Source organism: Rhea americana, unplaced genomic scaffold (assembly GCF_003343005.1).
Source record: "Rhea americana isolate MKP2758 unplaced genomic scaffold, rheAme1 scaffold_146, whole genome shotgun sequence".
NCBI classification, from domain to species: Eukaryota; Metazoa; Chordata; class Aves; order Rheiformes; family Rheidae; genus Rhea; species Rhea americana.
The window spans coordinates 2,375,313-2,389,724 of NW_028185550.1; the positions used below are offsets into that span (position 1 = coordinate 2,375,313).

Genomic DNA, 14,412 nt, shown 5'->3' on the forward strand with positions numbered 1-14,412 from the left:
TGATGAAATGCTCTTACCAAATGAATTCTTAAATTTCAGTCTAGTAGAGCATCAAATGCACAGCAAAGACAAACACCACGAGCAGCACTTTCCCAAAATGTACAGTTTGGAAACCTCCACTGTTGTTATATCCAGGATAATGATTCATCCTCCCTGTGGGATTCTGACTTGCCTCTGCATGTTTCGCAATGACGCCTGGCTTTATAATTGCATGGTTGCACACTGTGACTGCTAGCAAATTTCTTAGCTTGTCTGTGAGCAAGGAAGAAGCTCACTCTTCAAATGACGGCGTTCTTCCGACAGGTCTTCCTGCTGGCCGTAGACTTGCTGCTCGCAATGTCCCTCTCTTGCCTCCTTTATGCCTTTGTATGCCTTTCCATTGCATTTCTGACCTGCTTCGTTATCTTCTCCTTTGGAATTGTGGAGAGGAACATTGATGTAAAAGGGAGGGCGATTGTAATCCTCATGTCCAACAGCTCCATTGGGAGGATGTTTGCAAGGAACCTGGATAAAGCCGGTTTTAGAGTGTCTGCTGCATACTGGCCTCAGGAGAAATGGACAGCTATGAAGGAAGAGTGCTCTCCAAACATCGAGATAGCACAGCTCCACATGACTGATGATGAGTATCAGAAGACAATGAAAAACTTCGTAGAAAGCCACTTATCCCTGAAAGGTAATTTTTAGGGCAAAATTGTGGATTGTGCCTATAGGAGAAATCAAAATGCATATGACTGTAAGAGCATTTTAGTTCACCAGAAAACTAGGAAGGCAAGAATACTTTTGGAAATGGGTTATAAACATGCTAACTGCATTGCTTTTTGTTGTGCAAAACAAACATTTTGCTTTTTCCAGGGGAAAGATCCTGCTCTTACGACTGGGGAGGGCCCCAGTAGACCTCAGTCCCCAGCAGAAGGTAAGATAGGCCAAGATATGGATGGGAGATGGTCCTGCCAAGGCACAGAGGGCTTGACTCATTGTGAAGAGAGAGCACAGGAATGAACATGGGAGAGCAGAGACTCAGACAGTAACCAGGGATGAAGGAATGTGTCTGACTATTAGCCCCTTCTGGATTAAAAATCTGAGGTTGCTCTTTGCCTGTTGTGAGATTCATTAAGGAACARCTAGGTCAGAGGTTTGACTGACAGGTTGCGACTCTCTCTCTGAACCTCACTGCTGCCATTTTTGCTGGCATACAAGACTAAGAACAACCTGTAGACCTCACCTGGGACGGCATATGAGGCAAGGGGCCTCCTGAAGTGAATTTCTTCGAGCACTTCTGCTTGRCAGTCTCCCCAGGCCTTTCTAGGTGCAAGATGAAAACTGCTGAAGGGTGGACTGCCTTACGTCCTACCAGAGTTAACGCTGCTATCCAGCAGTCTCTCTGTCCTCACACCTCTAATTTTCTCTCTCTTCAGAATGACAGAAATTTCAGCTTCAGCTCCTAGTGTTTTTAGGGCCACAYGCCCATCCTGGGGTACCTCCTCGGGCTGGTGTTTGAGAGCCCCAGTCCTGCAGGGGAGGGCTGTAACCTCACTGCTGGCAGGGCGGTGAAGTTACTGGAGAGGAGTCCAACCCTCTCCTCTGCAGTATATCCCACCTAAGCCTGAGCAGTGAAGCTCTCTCCCTGCTTCCCCAAACTAACTCCTTCTTCCCCTGCTTATCCACCCCTGTCCTCTTTGTTCTTTCTCCTGTAGYTTCTCGCTGGCTATCTGAGCCACTTAGCCAAGACTTCCCAGAGCACCCATTGCTCACCAGCTGCTTGGTCAGTTAGATGGAAGGAAATAACTCTTGGTATTGCCACCCAGAACTGAAAATTTTCTCTGTGCTCCCATGCTCTGTACAGGAAGGACTTAAGAAATTAAAGTATACGCCATGAACCTCCCATCTAGAGACGCAGTAGGAAACACCAGCCCGTTCCCATCCATTCCGGCTCTAACGCCATTCTCTAACTATTGGTGAGCCCATGGGGCAGACCATCTCCCACGGCTTTTCTCCTCAGAAGCTTCCAGCGGCTTGTATCTGTGGGCAAGGCCCAGCAGTTCACCAGGCTGGGTACCAGCACGTTCCCTCTCCGGGAACYGGCACTGGGCCCTTCCTGGGCAGCGGGGCTCCACACAAGCAGGTGACAGCAGCAGGCCTGTGCTGTTTTAACTCATTAAGGATACAAGCCATCAACAATTGCTTTTTCCAGCTTTAGATTACTTTGATCACTGTTAAATGAATTCTCTTGCAAGTCAAGGCTTTTTTAAGGTGGTGGTGGGGGAGGAGGGGGAAGTCCTCTACTGAGTGATCTGTGAGGTTTTACATTTAGGTTCTCTTGCACAGTACTCACATCACAGATATAGATGTTGAAATGTATTTCCCACGCACTGACCCAGTTGCGTGGCAGATCAAAGCACCATGTCAGCAAAAAATTAAAATAAAAATAAAAGTCTCACAAGAATTTTCTTGGATTTCCTTGTAAATGMTGATATTTATCCCACAAAAATTTTTAGTAATATTTTGGCATGGGTTGGTTAAGTGTGAACACCTGCCATCTGACTGATAGTAAAAAACTCTCTTTTTAAAGATGTCTTTTGCACACTTATGTATGCAATTTTTGGTTTCCGAACAGAGGAACATTCATGCCTGCTTTTGTAAATTGTTATAAACCATCTGACTAGCGAATTTAGTGGTAAAAAAATCCTAATGTAAATAAAAAGACATTTGTTTGATACAAACACAACTTTTGAAATGCATCTTAAACGCTTTCCAAAATGACATAAGGCAAACAGAATGCCAGWTCATTTTAGAATTAATAGGCTTGTGATGATTAAAATCTTGTGTTTGTTATCCTTGTGCAGGCCCACAGAGTTGTTAGCATACCTGAAAATTGAGATCTATTTYACGGTAGCAGGACAAACAGATGCAGTGTTACTAGGCACAAAGAAACCTTAACATAAATATTCAGATAAATGTAAGTCAATTCCCCTTCAAAATCATAAACCAGGTCAAGTGTTCTCTGTGACCAAGAAGAAAAAGAGGGAGAGAATGAGTCTTAATTGCTCACTTCCAGGACCTGGGCTTATACCACCAAATATTGACCAAGTTCTTGGCATCATGTCCAGGTACTCTGGGATCCAGGTGCTTGAGAAATTGCTGTGGCCGAGTTACTCTTTGGGCACATTGCCTGGAAAGAYCGGCATTTGCTTCGTGACTGTCGGTATTGACTGCAGCGAGGGTGGAGCAGGGGAAGGAGGGGGAAAAAAAAAAAGAGAGTAGAGACAGGCAAGGCCCAACAGACTGACAACCTAAGGTGACTTGAGAGGGCTTCAGACCACCAAAGGTCTAGTCTGGTTAAACAGCTGTAACCACAATTGCCACAGTACCAYGAGCTGCAGCTAACTAAACACAGAAAGCAAAACAGATGGGGCTAAGTGAAATCAGTACTGYATCATGCCCAAAGGTCAGTTGCCTTTGGCTTTGCCAAGAAGAGCAAGGCCCACACGGCTCTCCAGTGAACCTGCCCTGCCAGCCAGAGATCTAGAGTCCTTGACTTAAACAGCAGTTTCTCCCTTCTATCTTGTCTCAGCAGTTTACGTCTAATCTCAGCCTACACATGTTGTAGAGATTATTTGAACTAAGGTTTTCTTCTGCTGTATCCAAAACACTTCTGGCGCCTTGAGAGATCCTATCTTTTCCCTTTGTGTCTTTAATCTCCCTTGATCGTTTCTGCACTCCATGCTGAACTCTGYCAACCTTTATAACAGCTGCTAGCCTGTGGATCACCAACACACATGCAGAGAGCAGCTATAGGGGCACAGGATTTGGGGGACATACAACTCTTCCTTTCTACCCTTATTCTGGGGAACGTTCAGTTTTTTCTCCCCACTATCCTGTCACATTTTTCTCAACTCCTCCTCACAGGACAACACACTGTGCTACCAACCATCACTCATCCTAGTAGCTTCTGTCTGCTTTCCCTTTCCTTGTTTTTCTTTCATTCCTCTGTAATGTCTCAGATTTCTGCACGAGACACGACATTCATTGCGAGCTGTGCCTCTGGCTGCACAGTACAGCCTCTATGTTAATTCAGAACTCTGCTATGTTGAAGTTGGTTGTAAAAGCCCTGATGATTTTCATAGATCCAGGATTTCATTTCTTGTGCCTTCATCTCCACTAAGATACGAGCGCTATGGAATTTTTTGGTATTTTATCAGCTTCTCCCTGTCCTTTATCTGCTAAATAGACACGACAATACCTTCCTTACACAAGTGCAGAGATAAGCAATGAAAATTAATAAAGTTAATGTCCATTTTATCTTAGGCCCCATTATCTGAAAGATGCTTTCTCATCCTGCATTTCACAGTGGTGCTTCAGATCAGCAGAAGTGCTTGCTCTCAGAAACTCATTCTGAAGACTCCCAAGGACCTAGAGAGTGCTGACTATGCAGCTATGCTGGTCACTGATACTGGACTGTCATTCTTGGCCACCTGTTCTCATCCTCATGAGACTGCCAGCAGAGTGCCTTTTACAATCACTTCTTAAGTCAGTCCAAGCAAAATCACCTGGATCATTAAATGAGCTAATTAAATAAGTTAATCCATCAGATCTTTTCCTTCTGTATGTCAAGAAGCATTCATGCCATCTCTTCTGTAAGCAGAGCAGCGAGGRTGGTAACGTCAGCAGCAGTAAGTAGAGCTAATTCTGGGAAAGGGATGGAGTCCACAGCTGCAGTGGCTTGTTAAAGGCTGTGTCCCAAAATGTTGGCAGAGCAATATGAAGCAGTAAGGCTTTTTGCTAGCCCCATGTCCTCTTGGACTGCCTCCACCTCTTCCGAAGGAGAGGCGGTTTTTGCTGCTCTATGTYATAGCTGATAGTAGTGATGGACGCTCTGCTGGTGCTTTCATTTGCCTTGCACCTCTCCCTCAGTATCCACCTGCTTTTGGTTAGTCATAGTTTAGTTCATGGAGCCATCTTATGATCAAGCAATTGTGCAATAGGGCTTACAGTGTGCCGCAACACGAGAGAGCTGTTTGAACGAACCCAYTGTGCTGCAGCAGCACTGCAGGATTTTTTTTTTCTTCCTGAGGATGGCAGTACTGTAGCTCAAATTATTTAATTAGAGCTAATCCTTCCTCACTCACTCTTCTGTGCTGCACTTACATGAGGATAAATGGCCAGGCCAAAATTCCTAAATTCACAGAGAAAGAGGAGTCGCAACAATCTGCCAGTCTCAGGCAAATCAGAGAAGGATCGATCAAATATGATAGTCGTTTGCTGCAATAAACTACCAAGCAATAGGAATTATCAATGAATAAGGCAAATGAAATCACATACTCATGCAATTTTAARGAGTACTGTATTATTTAACTTGGCTCAGCTACAACAGCTCAGGCCACCTCGGATGAATCAGAACATTTCCTAAGCGGCAAATGATTATGCTTAGAGTTATGAGTCAAATGCCTAATATTTGTAGCTACACCTTTATACCTTTAATATAGTTAATGCAAAAACATCTTTGAAAAACTAGTTTGCAACTATATTGCCTTCCTTTCTCTTGGGATTTATCAATACTAGAGAAGCACTTTGATACAGCTGCAGTCAGGTCTGTGTGACAGCCTAGACAGAGAAAACTGCTCTCATTCTGATGCCACAGGCTGGTAGGAGCTATTTTAGGATGAAAAGSAGCTTCCTATTCAAAGCTTTTCTTTTTTTAAGACGAGAATCTATGCCTAATCTATATTCAGTGTACAATTTTTCCCCAGAAGCAGCTATGCACCTACACCCTATGGGTTTTCCATGGGAAGTCAGTTTGTAATTCCCTGAAAGGCTTTTCAAAATCTCTTGTTTAGCCTGAAAGCTGCTCTGCCAAGAGCCGAGGCCCCTGGCTGTACACGTTAAGACTGTGATTAAAGAGTTATGCATCTCACAAAAGCTGCAGCAACACTCCTCCTCCTCCATCCCCACCTCTTGCTCATCCCCAGCCAGCAGAGCCAGTTTGGGTTAGAAACCTCTGTCCCTTGCATCACGCTGCTGCCATCACGCCCTTCTCCAGCACCCGCGCTGACGGATGGGCCCCGCGGCCCCCAGGGTGCACCTCCGAAACACCGAGCCCTCCAGCACCTCCCTCAGCCGGCCCTGCTCCTGCCTGCCGCAGGGGGCTGGGCACGCTGGTGCAGCAGAGCCCTCGCAGCTCCACACGGCCACAAGTCACGGTCCCGGCGGGGACTGGTACGGTCGGCAAGTCCAACCTGTGTTTTACAGACCGGAGAATTTTATCAAGATTTCAAAAGAACAAAACAGCGAGGCAACCACGTGGAAACGGGAGCCGAGCTGTGAAAAGTGAGCTCAGCTTGCTGCAAAATTCAGCAGGTACCTGGGAGTCCTGTTGTGCACRTCAGCTACTCGTTCATTATTTTACCACTGCTGGGCTGAGGAATTCTGTTTGCAAATCAAGAGCTTTAATCAATAATTAAAAATGCATATTGGTCTGCTATCTTTTAGAAGTAGGTACTTTATTAGTTTGCATGCAGAACTGATACTGGCCATGTGTATATATTACTAAAGAAAGTACAAGACAAGAGCTGTACACTGCCCTGGATTTTTTTTTTTTTTCATTTTCTCCCGAATCTTAAATTTGCAGATGGCAGGAACAGAGTGGATCATTTTACTCATGTTTTATCAGCTTCTAAGTTCTTCCATAAGCTCCCTGTATTATTCTGAAGCAATGTCCTCCTTGTTTGACCTCAGTTTTGTTCCTATGAATTTCATTCCCATCATGTAAGCTGATTTTACAACAAAATCCAGACAAGCGTTTCACTTCCAAGCTCCATAAATCACTAAACCACGCAAGACTAACAAATAAATATATATTTAAGAGATCACCAGAGAGATATCAATATTCATGACATACAGTCATAAAACAAATGATCCATACATTTTCATGCAATTGCTTAACCTTACCCTCTTATCTACTCTTGTTGGGGACTTTTACTTGCCATTTCCAGTGGTGATGGTAGGGTTAGAGATGCAAGATAAAATAGAAACAAAATTATCTGGTAAATTATTTTTATTCATATTTCACTATATTAATTGCTTTCACRTGATGCTAAACTAATCTCTGATTCCGTAAGTCACTGGAAACATTCACAGATGTAACACAACCTTTATGCCAATGTAAAAATGTCCAAAACCAGGGCTCAACTTTGCACCAGTTTAGAAACAGGTCATTATCTCTCGTTAGCCACAGTTGGATAGTTCCCTACTAGACAACTATTTTGGAAARATACCAAGATTAGAGCCAAATGAATTCTACAGTTTTATTTTTTCCCTTACAGATTAATACAGCTTGTCAGATAGAAAATCTGGAGTGTGTATGCGAGTGTGTCTCTATTCTTTTTCTCCATCCTTCATCCCAACCCTTCAGGAAAACAGAGGACAGTCTTAATAGGGAAAGGAAACCAATAGGAGAAAAAAAAGAAAAAGCTACATGGACTTCCAGCTTCCCACATTAGTGTCTTGAGATGAAAACCTAAACAGTTCTAAGAATATACAGTTACAGATTTAATTTAAATAATGCAGCAAGATTGAATGGCACATAAAAGTTAAATACTTTGTTAATTAAATAATTCCCTATGCATAAAATATACATATTCTGTTACAGAACTTCTAGGGATCTTTTTTTTTTTTTTTTTTTTTTTTTTTATCTACTCTCTTGAAATTTGTCTGTTCAGCTGGTAAATCATTGCTGCAGCATAGCGGGTGGCCTGGCCTGTGGTCAGCTCAACCCAGGAGCCACTGGCAGCATTAAGCTGCTCCTCCAGTTCCATGGTGATGCCCTGGGAGGAAATGCCCGAGAGGCACCGTGTATGGTGTGAGCCTGGGTAAGATGACTTAGTAACGTTGTCTTCAACAGAAATGTACCAGTTTAGACCAGGCAACAGTTTGCCACCAGAGGTTTAAATCAACCCCTTTCAAAAAGTTTCTTGAATCATACACACTTACGGAAAAGCCTCCTAGACTTGATTCTTTGTTATAGCTACCAAACTCTGTTACACACAAATTCTCCAAACACCAGAGCTTTCCTTCCCCTCTCAAGCATTTTGCCCTGGTTTCTGGGATTGCATTTATTATTCAGAAATATTCACTGCCCTGGTTGAAMCTTAAGAGCTCTCTGAACTCTCCTCACTTTGGTTGGTTGTTGGTTCATATTTCACATRTTGAAATATGTGAAATCATCCTACTGAATAGCTAGGTGAGGTGGCATTTGTGTTGAATTCCAAACTAGGTGGGGTAAACTCTTTAAAAGAATGGGCTGATGAATAACAAATGCCTATTTTCAATAATGAGTAACAACTGTATTTCCTCCTATGTAAAAGCACATCACACCAGAGGGCTATCCCCAGTGGTTAGAGATTCACGTATGATTGTATGACTAATTGCACAATACTCAGCTGGTGCTTACACACTTCGGAAGGCTCTTAACATGGAGCAAGGGGAAGTAGAACGTAAGGCTTTCCCCCATATTTCTTAATTTTCACATTTAARTTCCATTTTGCCTGCTGTAATSATTAAAGGCAAAACGCTCCCCAGTCCTAAAGGTGAAAATACAATATACGCAACTCAAGTCTGTTTAAGCCTTGGACTCATGCCAAAAAATAAATAGCCCTGAAAGTTTTGATTTTTCTAGCCTCCAAAGGCCATCTTGTGTTTGAACCACCCTTTAACCATAAAAGCCCAGGTTCTTATTCTCCATTATAGACTTCCTGCCACTCACCCATTTTAAATGGTCAAATTAATTGAGATATCATCAACCTAAAACTCTTTCCAGGTTACGTGCCTTCTGCTCCTTGCCTCTAGTCACCTTTGCGGTTTCATTTTTACATATATTAAAAAAGCATTTTCTCTTTTCTCATGTTAGACTCACAATGAATTAGGAAAGCTATTAGACCTTATCAGAAATTCAAATTTCCACCCCWCTTTCAATTTTTGGAGACCACTTTTTCCAAATGAATAAACACTGATGGAAAATTCCAGTTTTCAATAACTACACACASAGCATTGACTTATTTATCGAGCAGGCAGACTGTAAAGGCAGGAAGCATTTGCTTCTTCTGCATCCCAGTTTCATTTAAGAACAGTAAACTTCATTGTTACTTATAAAATATCCAGAAAAAAATATAGGCAGAAATATGAAAATAAATGACATTCTTTTTTAAAGTGACTATTCTCATTGTGCAACAGAAGTAAAGTCCCCAAAACTGTGTGCTGGAGTTTTGACAAGGAGAAGGCTTCCTTCCTTCGCAGGCTCTGTGTTTCTCTTTAGACCTCTCTAGCAGATATTTTCGGTCATGCCACCAGGTCCGGAGCACAGGTTGYGTCCACCTGTGTCAGTCACACAGGGTCACACTGTGTGATGCAGAACCGCAACTCACTCCGCAGCCAAAACATGGAAGCAGGTGAAGTAAGACTTCAAGTGTTATCTCAGTTTTCTGAGAAGCASAGAGGCAGGATGCTCAAGCAGAGAGAATAAGAGTCTTTTCTGTCAGCTCCCAGAGCGATGCGTCATGGACTGCGTTTAGCTCGTAGTATTTGGCATGGCACTTCTATTAATGGAAAATGCTGATAGATGAGAATGACATCAAGACTTACACTGCAGCATAGACATGAAGCAAAGCAGCTGMGTCCAAGTCACTTTTCACAAAGCTTGAACCGACACGGAGAGCAGAGCACCTCCGGCACCGGCCTGCAGAGCTGTTCACAGCTTTTGCCAAACACAGCACAGAGAAGGCAGATTCTTAGCGGGGAAAATCCACTTGGMTCTCTCTGGGCTCATGCTAGGATACTAAGAAAATCTTTTCCTTAAAATTTTATTCCAGCTCTCTCTTTCCCTAAAGGAAGGCAGTTGCCTTTATCAAATCTCTAYGCAGTGATCACCCTTTTCCCTTTCTCCATCTGGGGACAACTTTGAAGCCACCAGCTTTAAAGGAAATATGACCCCTTGAGCAGATACTGCCTTCTCATGGGCTAGAGCCCCCTGACTCCTTATTTTAAAGGTTATCAAGCAAGCAGATAAAAACCACCTCTCAAAGATTATGAGTTATTCCACAGACAAACAGGCCCCAGTTATGATTCATTTGCCCTACAGAGTAGAAGACTTGAACCACAGCTGAATTTGTCCCCGCATGATGCTTGGATGCAACAGCTTCTGATTACGAAGGGAGTAAGTGCCTTAAACAGAACAAGTCCTRCAGAGTCATGATTTTCTAATAACTGCCATTTGATTTTTCTTGAAAAGTATTTCTTGGAAAGTATTTTGTTCRCTTTGATTCTAAGAAAAGTAATTTGCTAAGTTTGCCTGATCATAATTGATTTGACCTTCCACAAGTAATCTGACATCACTGTGTTGCAGAGCCTTTTGAAGTGCATTAGATTGTTCTTACTGTAGGGTTTTTTCTTACTTATTCTGTGCAGCTTCTGTATAGCTGAAAGAGGCATTTCCAAAGCTTTCATAAAAACAACTTGAATCTTTATTTTTCACTAGCTGTTTGAAAACTCCAATGAGACATTGTAATAAGTTTCAAAGCGTGGAGGAAAGAATAACTGTCTTTCAATCAGCTCTATTTACAATGCTGCAGCTTTTGCAAAATATTGCCTTTCCTTTTCAATTGTCAGACTAGGGGGCTGTTACATAGTGCAGTACATTCAGGTTTTAATTAAAAATAGTTGCACATGGCAATATTTAATCTGTACCCATTATGCCCCCCAGAGAAATGTAATTCAAAAATGAACTGCTGAAGTTAACATAGCTCATATCCTGTTAATTTGGCAGGCATGTATGGGATGAAGAAGCCATCAATCCTGATATGGGAAGAACAGGAATTGCACACAAACAGGTTACCCGGGAGAAAAGCCTCTTACAAATGGAAGAAAGTTTTTAAGGCTCCAGGTGGGAAGCAGTTTGTAGCAGTCAAGTTTAATTKAATATGTTGCATTTCTCACATATCATCTACATGGGGGGAAGACGGGGAGAGAAAGCCTTAGTCAAGAAGCCTTTTCATTAACATGGTTTTAAAAGCCTGTTTTTAAACATCTCATGGAGGGTTCATACCTTTGAAAAYTTTGTGGCTCGCTCTTCACTAGGGCTGGCCATAGCCAGCTTAAAAGCATGTTCAAAACTTAACTAACATATTGTAAATGTTTGTTCTCCCAGCCTAGACAAGGCCTTCCTGCACTCAGGAACACTTGGGTAGCCCCAGAGCCAACATRGGCAGAATCAGTTCTGCAAAGCTCTTGCTCTCCTGGGGTCCATTCAAACTCTCTCCTCCTGGAACGCAAACAGCCCACGGCTCCTGTAACCAAACTGCCCCTCAGCAGCTGGCTGCACTAGCCTGTTATCCACAGGGAGGACTCCTCCTCCTGGCTAGTTCTCCACATAATTGATTCAACAAATGCTACAGCAGAAGGAAGAGGTTTGTTGTTAGTAGGAAGAAGGATTTCCTGAATATAAATAACCTGCTAATTACAGTGGGTCTTTAACCTATTTATTTACTAGTCCCATTCACCTATAGTTAGGGGATTTATCATAGAAATAAATATCACTTGTAAAATAAAATTTTACWAGACCTGCCACTACCTGAGATTGTTCTTAGGGCTTGTAAGAGCCTCRATACTAGAGGCAGACTTTGGCCTCAGAAAAGGGACATGCCTGGCTGCAGAGCTTCCACACTTTCCTTTCTGAGCAAAGTGTGTTATGCAAAGCTGTAAGAGCAGGCAGCTAAGCTCTCCTTCATGAAACAGGAAAAAAAATGGTCATCTTGCCTACCTTTCCTAGGTGAAGTGCATTTGATATGGCATGCATCACAAAAATAGGTGGGGTAAATAAGCGAGAAACCTGTCCCCCAGCTCCCTGAATCACCACCTCATTTACCATTACCCTCCATACCCCAYGGCTCCATATTGCTCCAGGTCCCCAGACAGCCAGTGTAGGGGGCTTTTGTAGCCACCCTGCTACCTTCCCACTGCTGGTTGTCATTACCCATCTCCCATTYGAAGGGTACAGAGCTCACTCAAACCATCTGGAGAAGGTGGAGTCTCAAGGCTGTGACCTTGCTCTCAGTCCTGGTGCACCTCCAAGTGCCTGGGCCATTGGGGCTGGGACAGGAGTGAGAGGGACAACAGCACCTCTGTCCTTTCTTTGCTCTGGGAATACCAAGCCCATAAAGGTGGTAGTAGAGAAATTTGCTCTCCTGGACAGATTAACATTTCTTTGTGTTATGGGGCCAGTGGTTAAATAGAGGAACTTTCCCGTTTGCAGCCTTCTGTGTTACAGTCCTTCTTTGYCAACTGAACTGGACACTGACTTTTCTGAAGACAACAGGTCTGCAGTTACTGGCATGCCTGGTGAAGTCCAAAAACTGAGAGGTGAGACAGCATGCTCATTGCTTAGCTACAGGCCCCTAACAGCTCACCAGCATCCCCTTCAACACCAGTTCTATTTTTTAGGATAGGAAATCGTGGCTCAGTTGGTAGGAATGGGCCTGGGAGCAGCCTCTGGCCCACTCCAGCCTACCAGTGCCTGATGGCTGCCTCCTTTCTGCACTGATCTGGTCCTGCAGAGCCAGTCCTGAGGCACAGCCACATGCAGCAGGCCACCAAATTTGACTYGTGTTCCACTATGTGGCAAACACCATCCTAAATAGCTGTAAAACCACAGATATCAGTAGTGGAGCATATTCACGTATTTGWGAGTCTCATGTCACCTAGAGCGATGCAACTCAAGTGTACATTAATTGATAAATACAGATATTGACAGAAGACTTTTGGGGGTCTGTCACTAGCTTCAGTGTGGGGTATTTACTTGGAGCTCTGTTCTGCCCTGCAAGTATGGCCACCAATGTCCCTGGGAGAGCAAAGGGAAAGGGCTCTCCTTGCAATGGGGCACAGCCAGTGCTTGAGCCTGCTGCTAGGCAAGGTAAGGATAGACAAGCAARTCTTTCTCCAAGCTCTGCAGTCAGAGCAGATTTAGATTGGCAGCAAATACGAGATTGGTCAATCCCAGCCTCCAATGTTTAGGCAGAGTATTAGCTGCTCTCTGGCATCCCATTTGAATTTAAAAGGCACAGTAGTTGCTTTTTTGAAGTATAAAATCCAAAAATATCCTGCAGCCTGTTTGTTGCTGGCTCWTCTCTGCCCTGTTCCTGTATTATCTCTGCTTCAGGCTCTGATGACTCTTGCACTACATTTCCTTCAGCACATAGCTGCAAAAATTACTGAAATGATGTATTTCCCGACACCCTGCCTGATTCAAAGCACCCAGAGCTTCATGTGATTCACCCTTTTATTGATCCAGGCTTTGAGAGGTGGGGGGAAATGGRGAAGGGAAGTAGTAAGATAAGGAGTACGATAAATCCCCGCCCCCCACTGGTTGATCTGTTCTTTTCTTGCTCAAGCAGAGGGATTCCAGTTCTCCACCTAAAACTCTACCTTCAAGTGTCCAGATCTCAGTAGCATCTTTAGATTGACATTTATGAGTTTCAAGCTTGCTGTAGATGCTACGTTGAATGTGTGGGTGGAAATAATTAAAAAAAAAAATCAGTCTATTCTGCCCCAGCCTACAACGGCTATTGTAGAAGCAGTGACGTACTGCAGATAAGGGAGGTAATGCAATAAAATGATAATCWGAATGAAGTCAGATGAAATTATTCAATAGTACCAAAAAGCTAAAGCTGTCCAAATGCATTTCCTGCAGGAAAGGAAACCCACGGAGCAATACTTGTTGATACTTTAACACCACAATCAAAAGACGCTATAAAGAAGGAAAATAGCTGGGATCAACARTGACAAGCTCCTGGCAGGGGACAATTACGAACAGTGACTTCAGTTGCAGGACAACAAAAAACTCCATGGATGAAGATGGAAAGCACTCCCTGAACTGAGACAGGTCTCCAACTTACTTGCAAGTCTGATCAGTAAGGAAGGGGGCACTGAATTTGAGTTGTACAGTACAAGATTGTGCTGTACACACTGGGATACAAACATATACAGGAAAAAGCCCATCTGAAGTGAAATGAAATAAAGGAAGAACTGTGCTGAGAAGAAAAACACTAGGACTTGCTTTCCATTATCTAAAGCCACAACCCAGAACTGTTCAAATGATATGAGATGTCACCTACCCAGGGAGCTGGGTCCAGAGAGGAGAAAAATTCAAAACAGTTTGAGATATTAAATCAGCTTAATATCAAGTGAGACTGAAAGCAAGCATTCTAATTACCCATCGCCAAAGTACTGGGAGAAAATGTGTTAAAGTCATTCATTCATTCCTGAATGAAAAGTCTGAGGTTTCAGCCTTTATGTATTTGGCAAGTAATCCATTGAATTAATCATGACAATACTGCAGTCTTCCAGGAAAGTCAGAACCCAATTTTGAGC

The 14,412-nt window shown here is 43.2% G+C and overlaps 1 protein-coding gene across 1 annotated transcript; it reads left to right on the forward strand.

The window, feature by feature from the left end:
* Positions 1–282: 282 nt before the first annotated feature.
* Positions 283–12,402, forward strand: LOC146599129 (uncharacterized). The gene is made up of 3 exons (XM_085299131.1): positions 283–673; positions 10,814–10,930; positions 12,299–12,402. The coding sequence occupies exons 1-3, from the start codon at positions 283–285 to the stop codon at positions 12,400–12,402; spliced, it is 612 nt and encodes a 203-aa protein (XP_085155257.1).
* Positions 12,403–14,412: the final 2,010 nt, after the last annotated feature.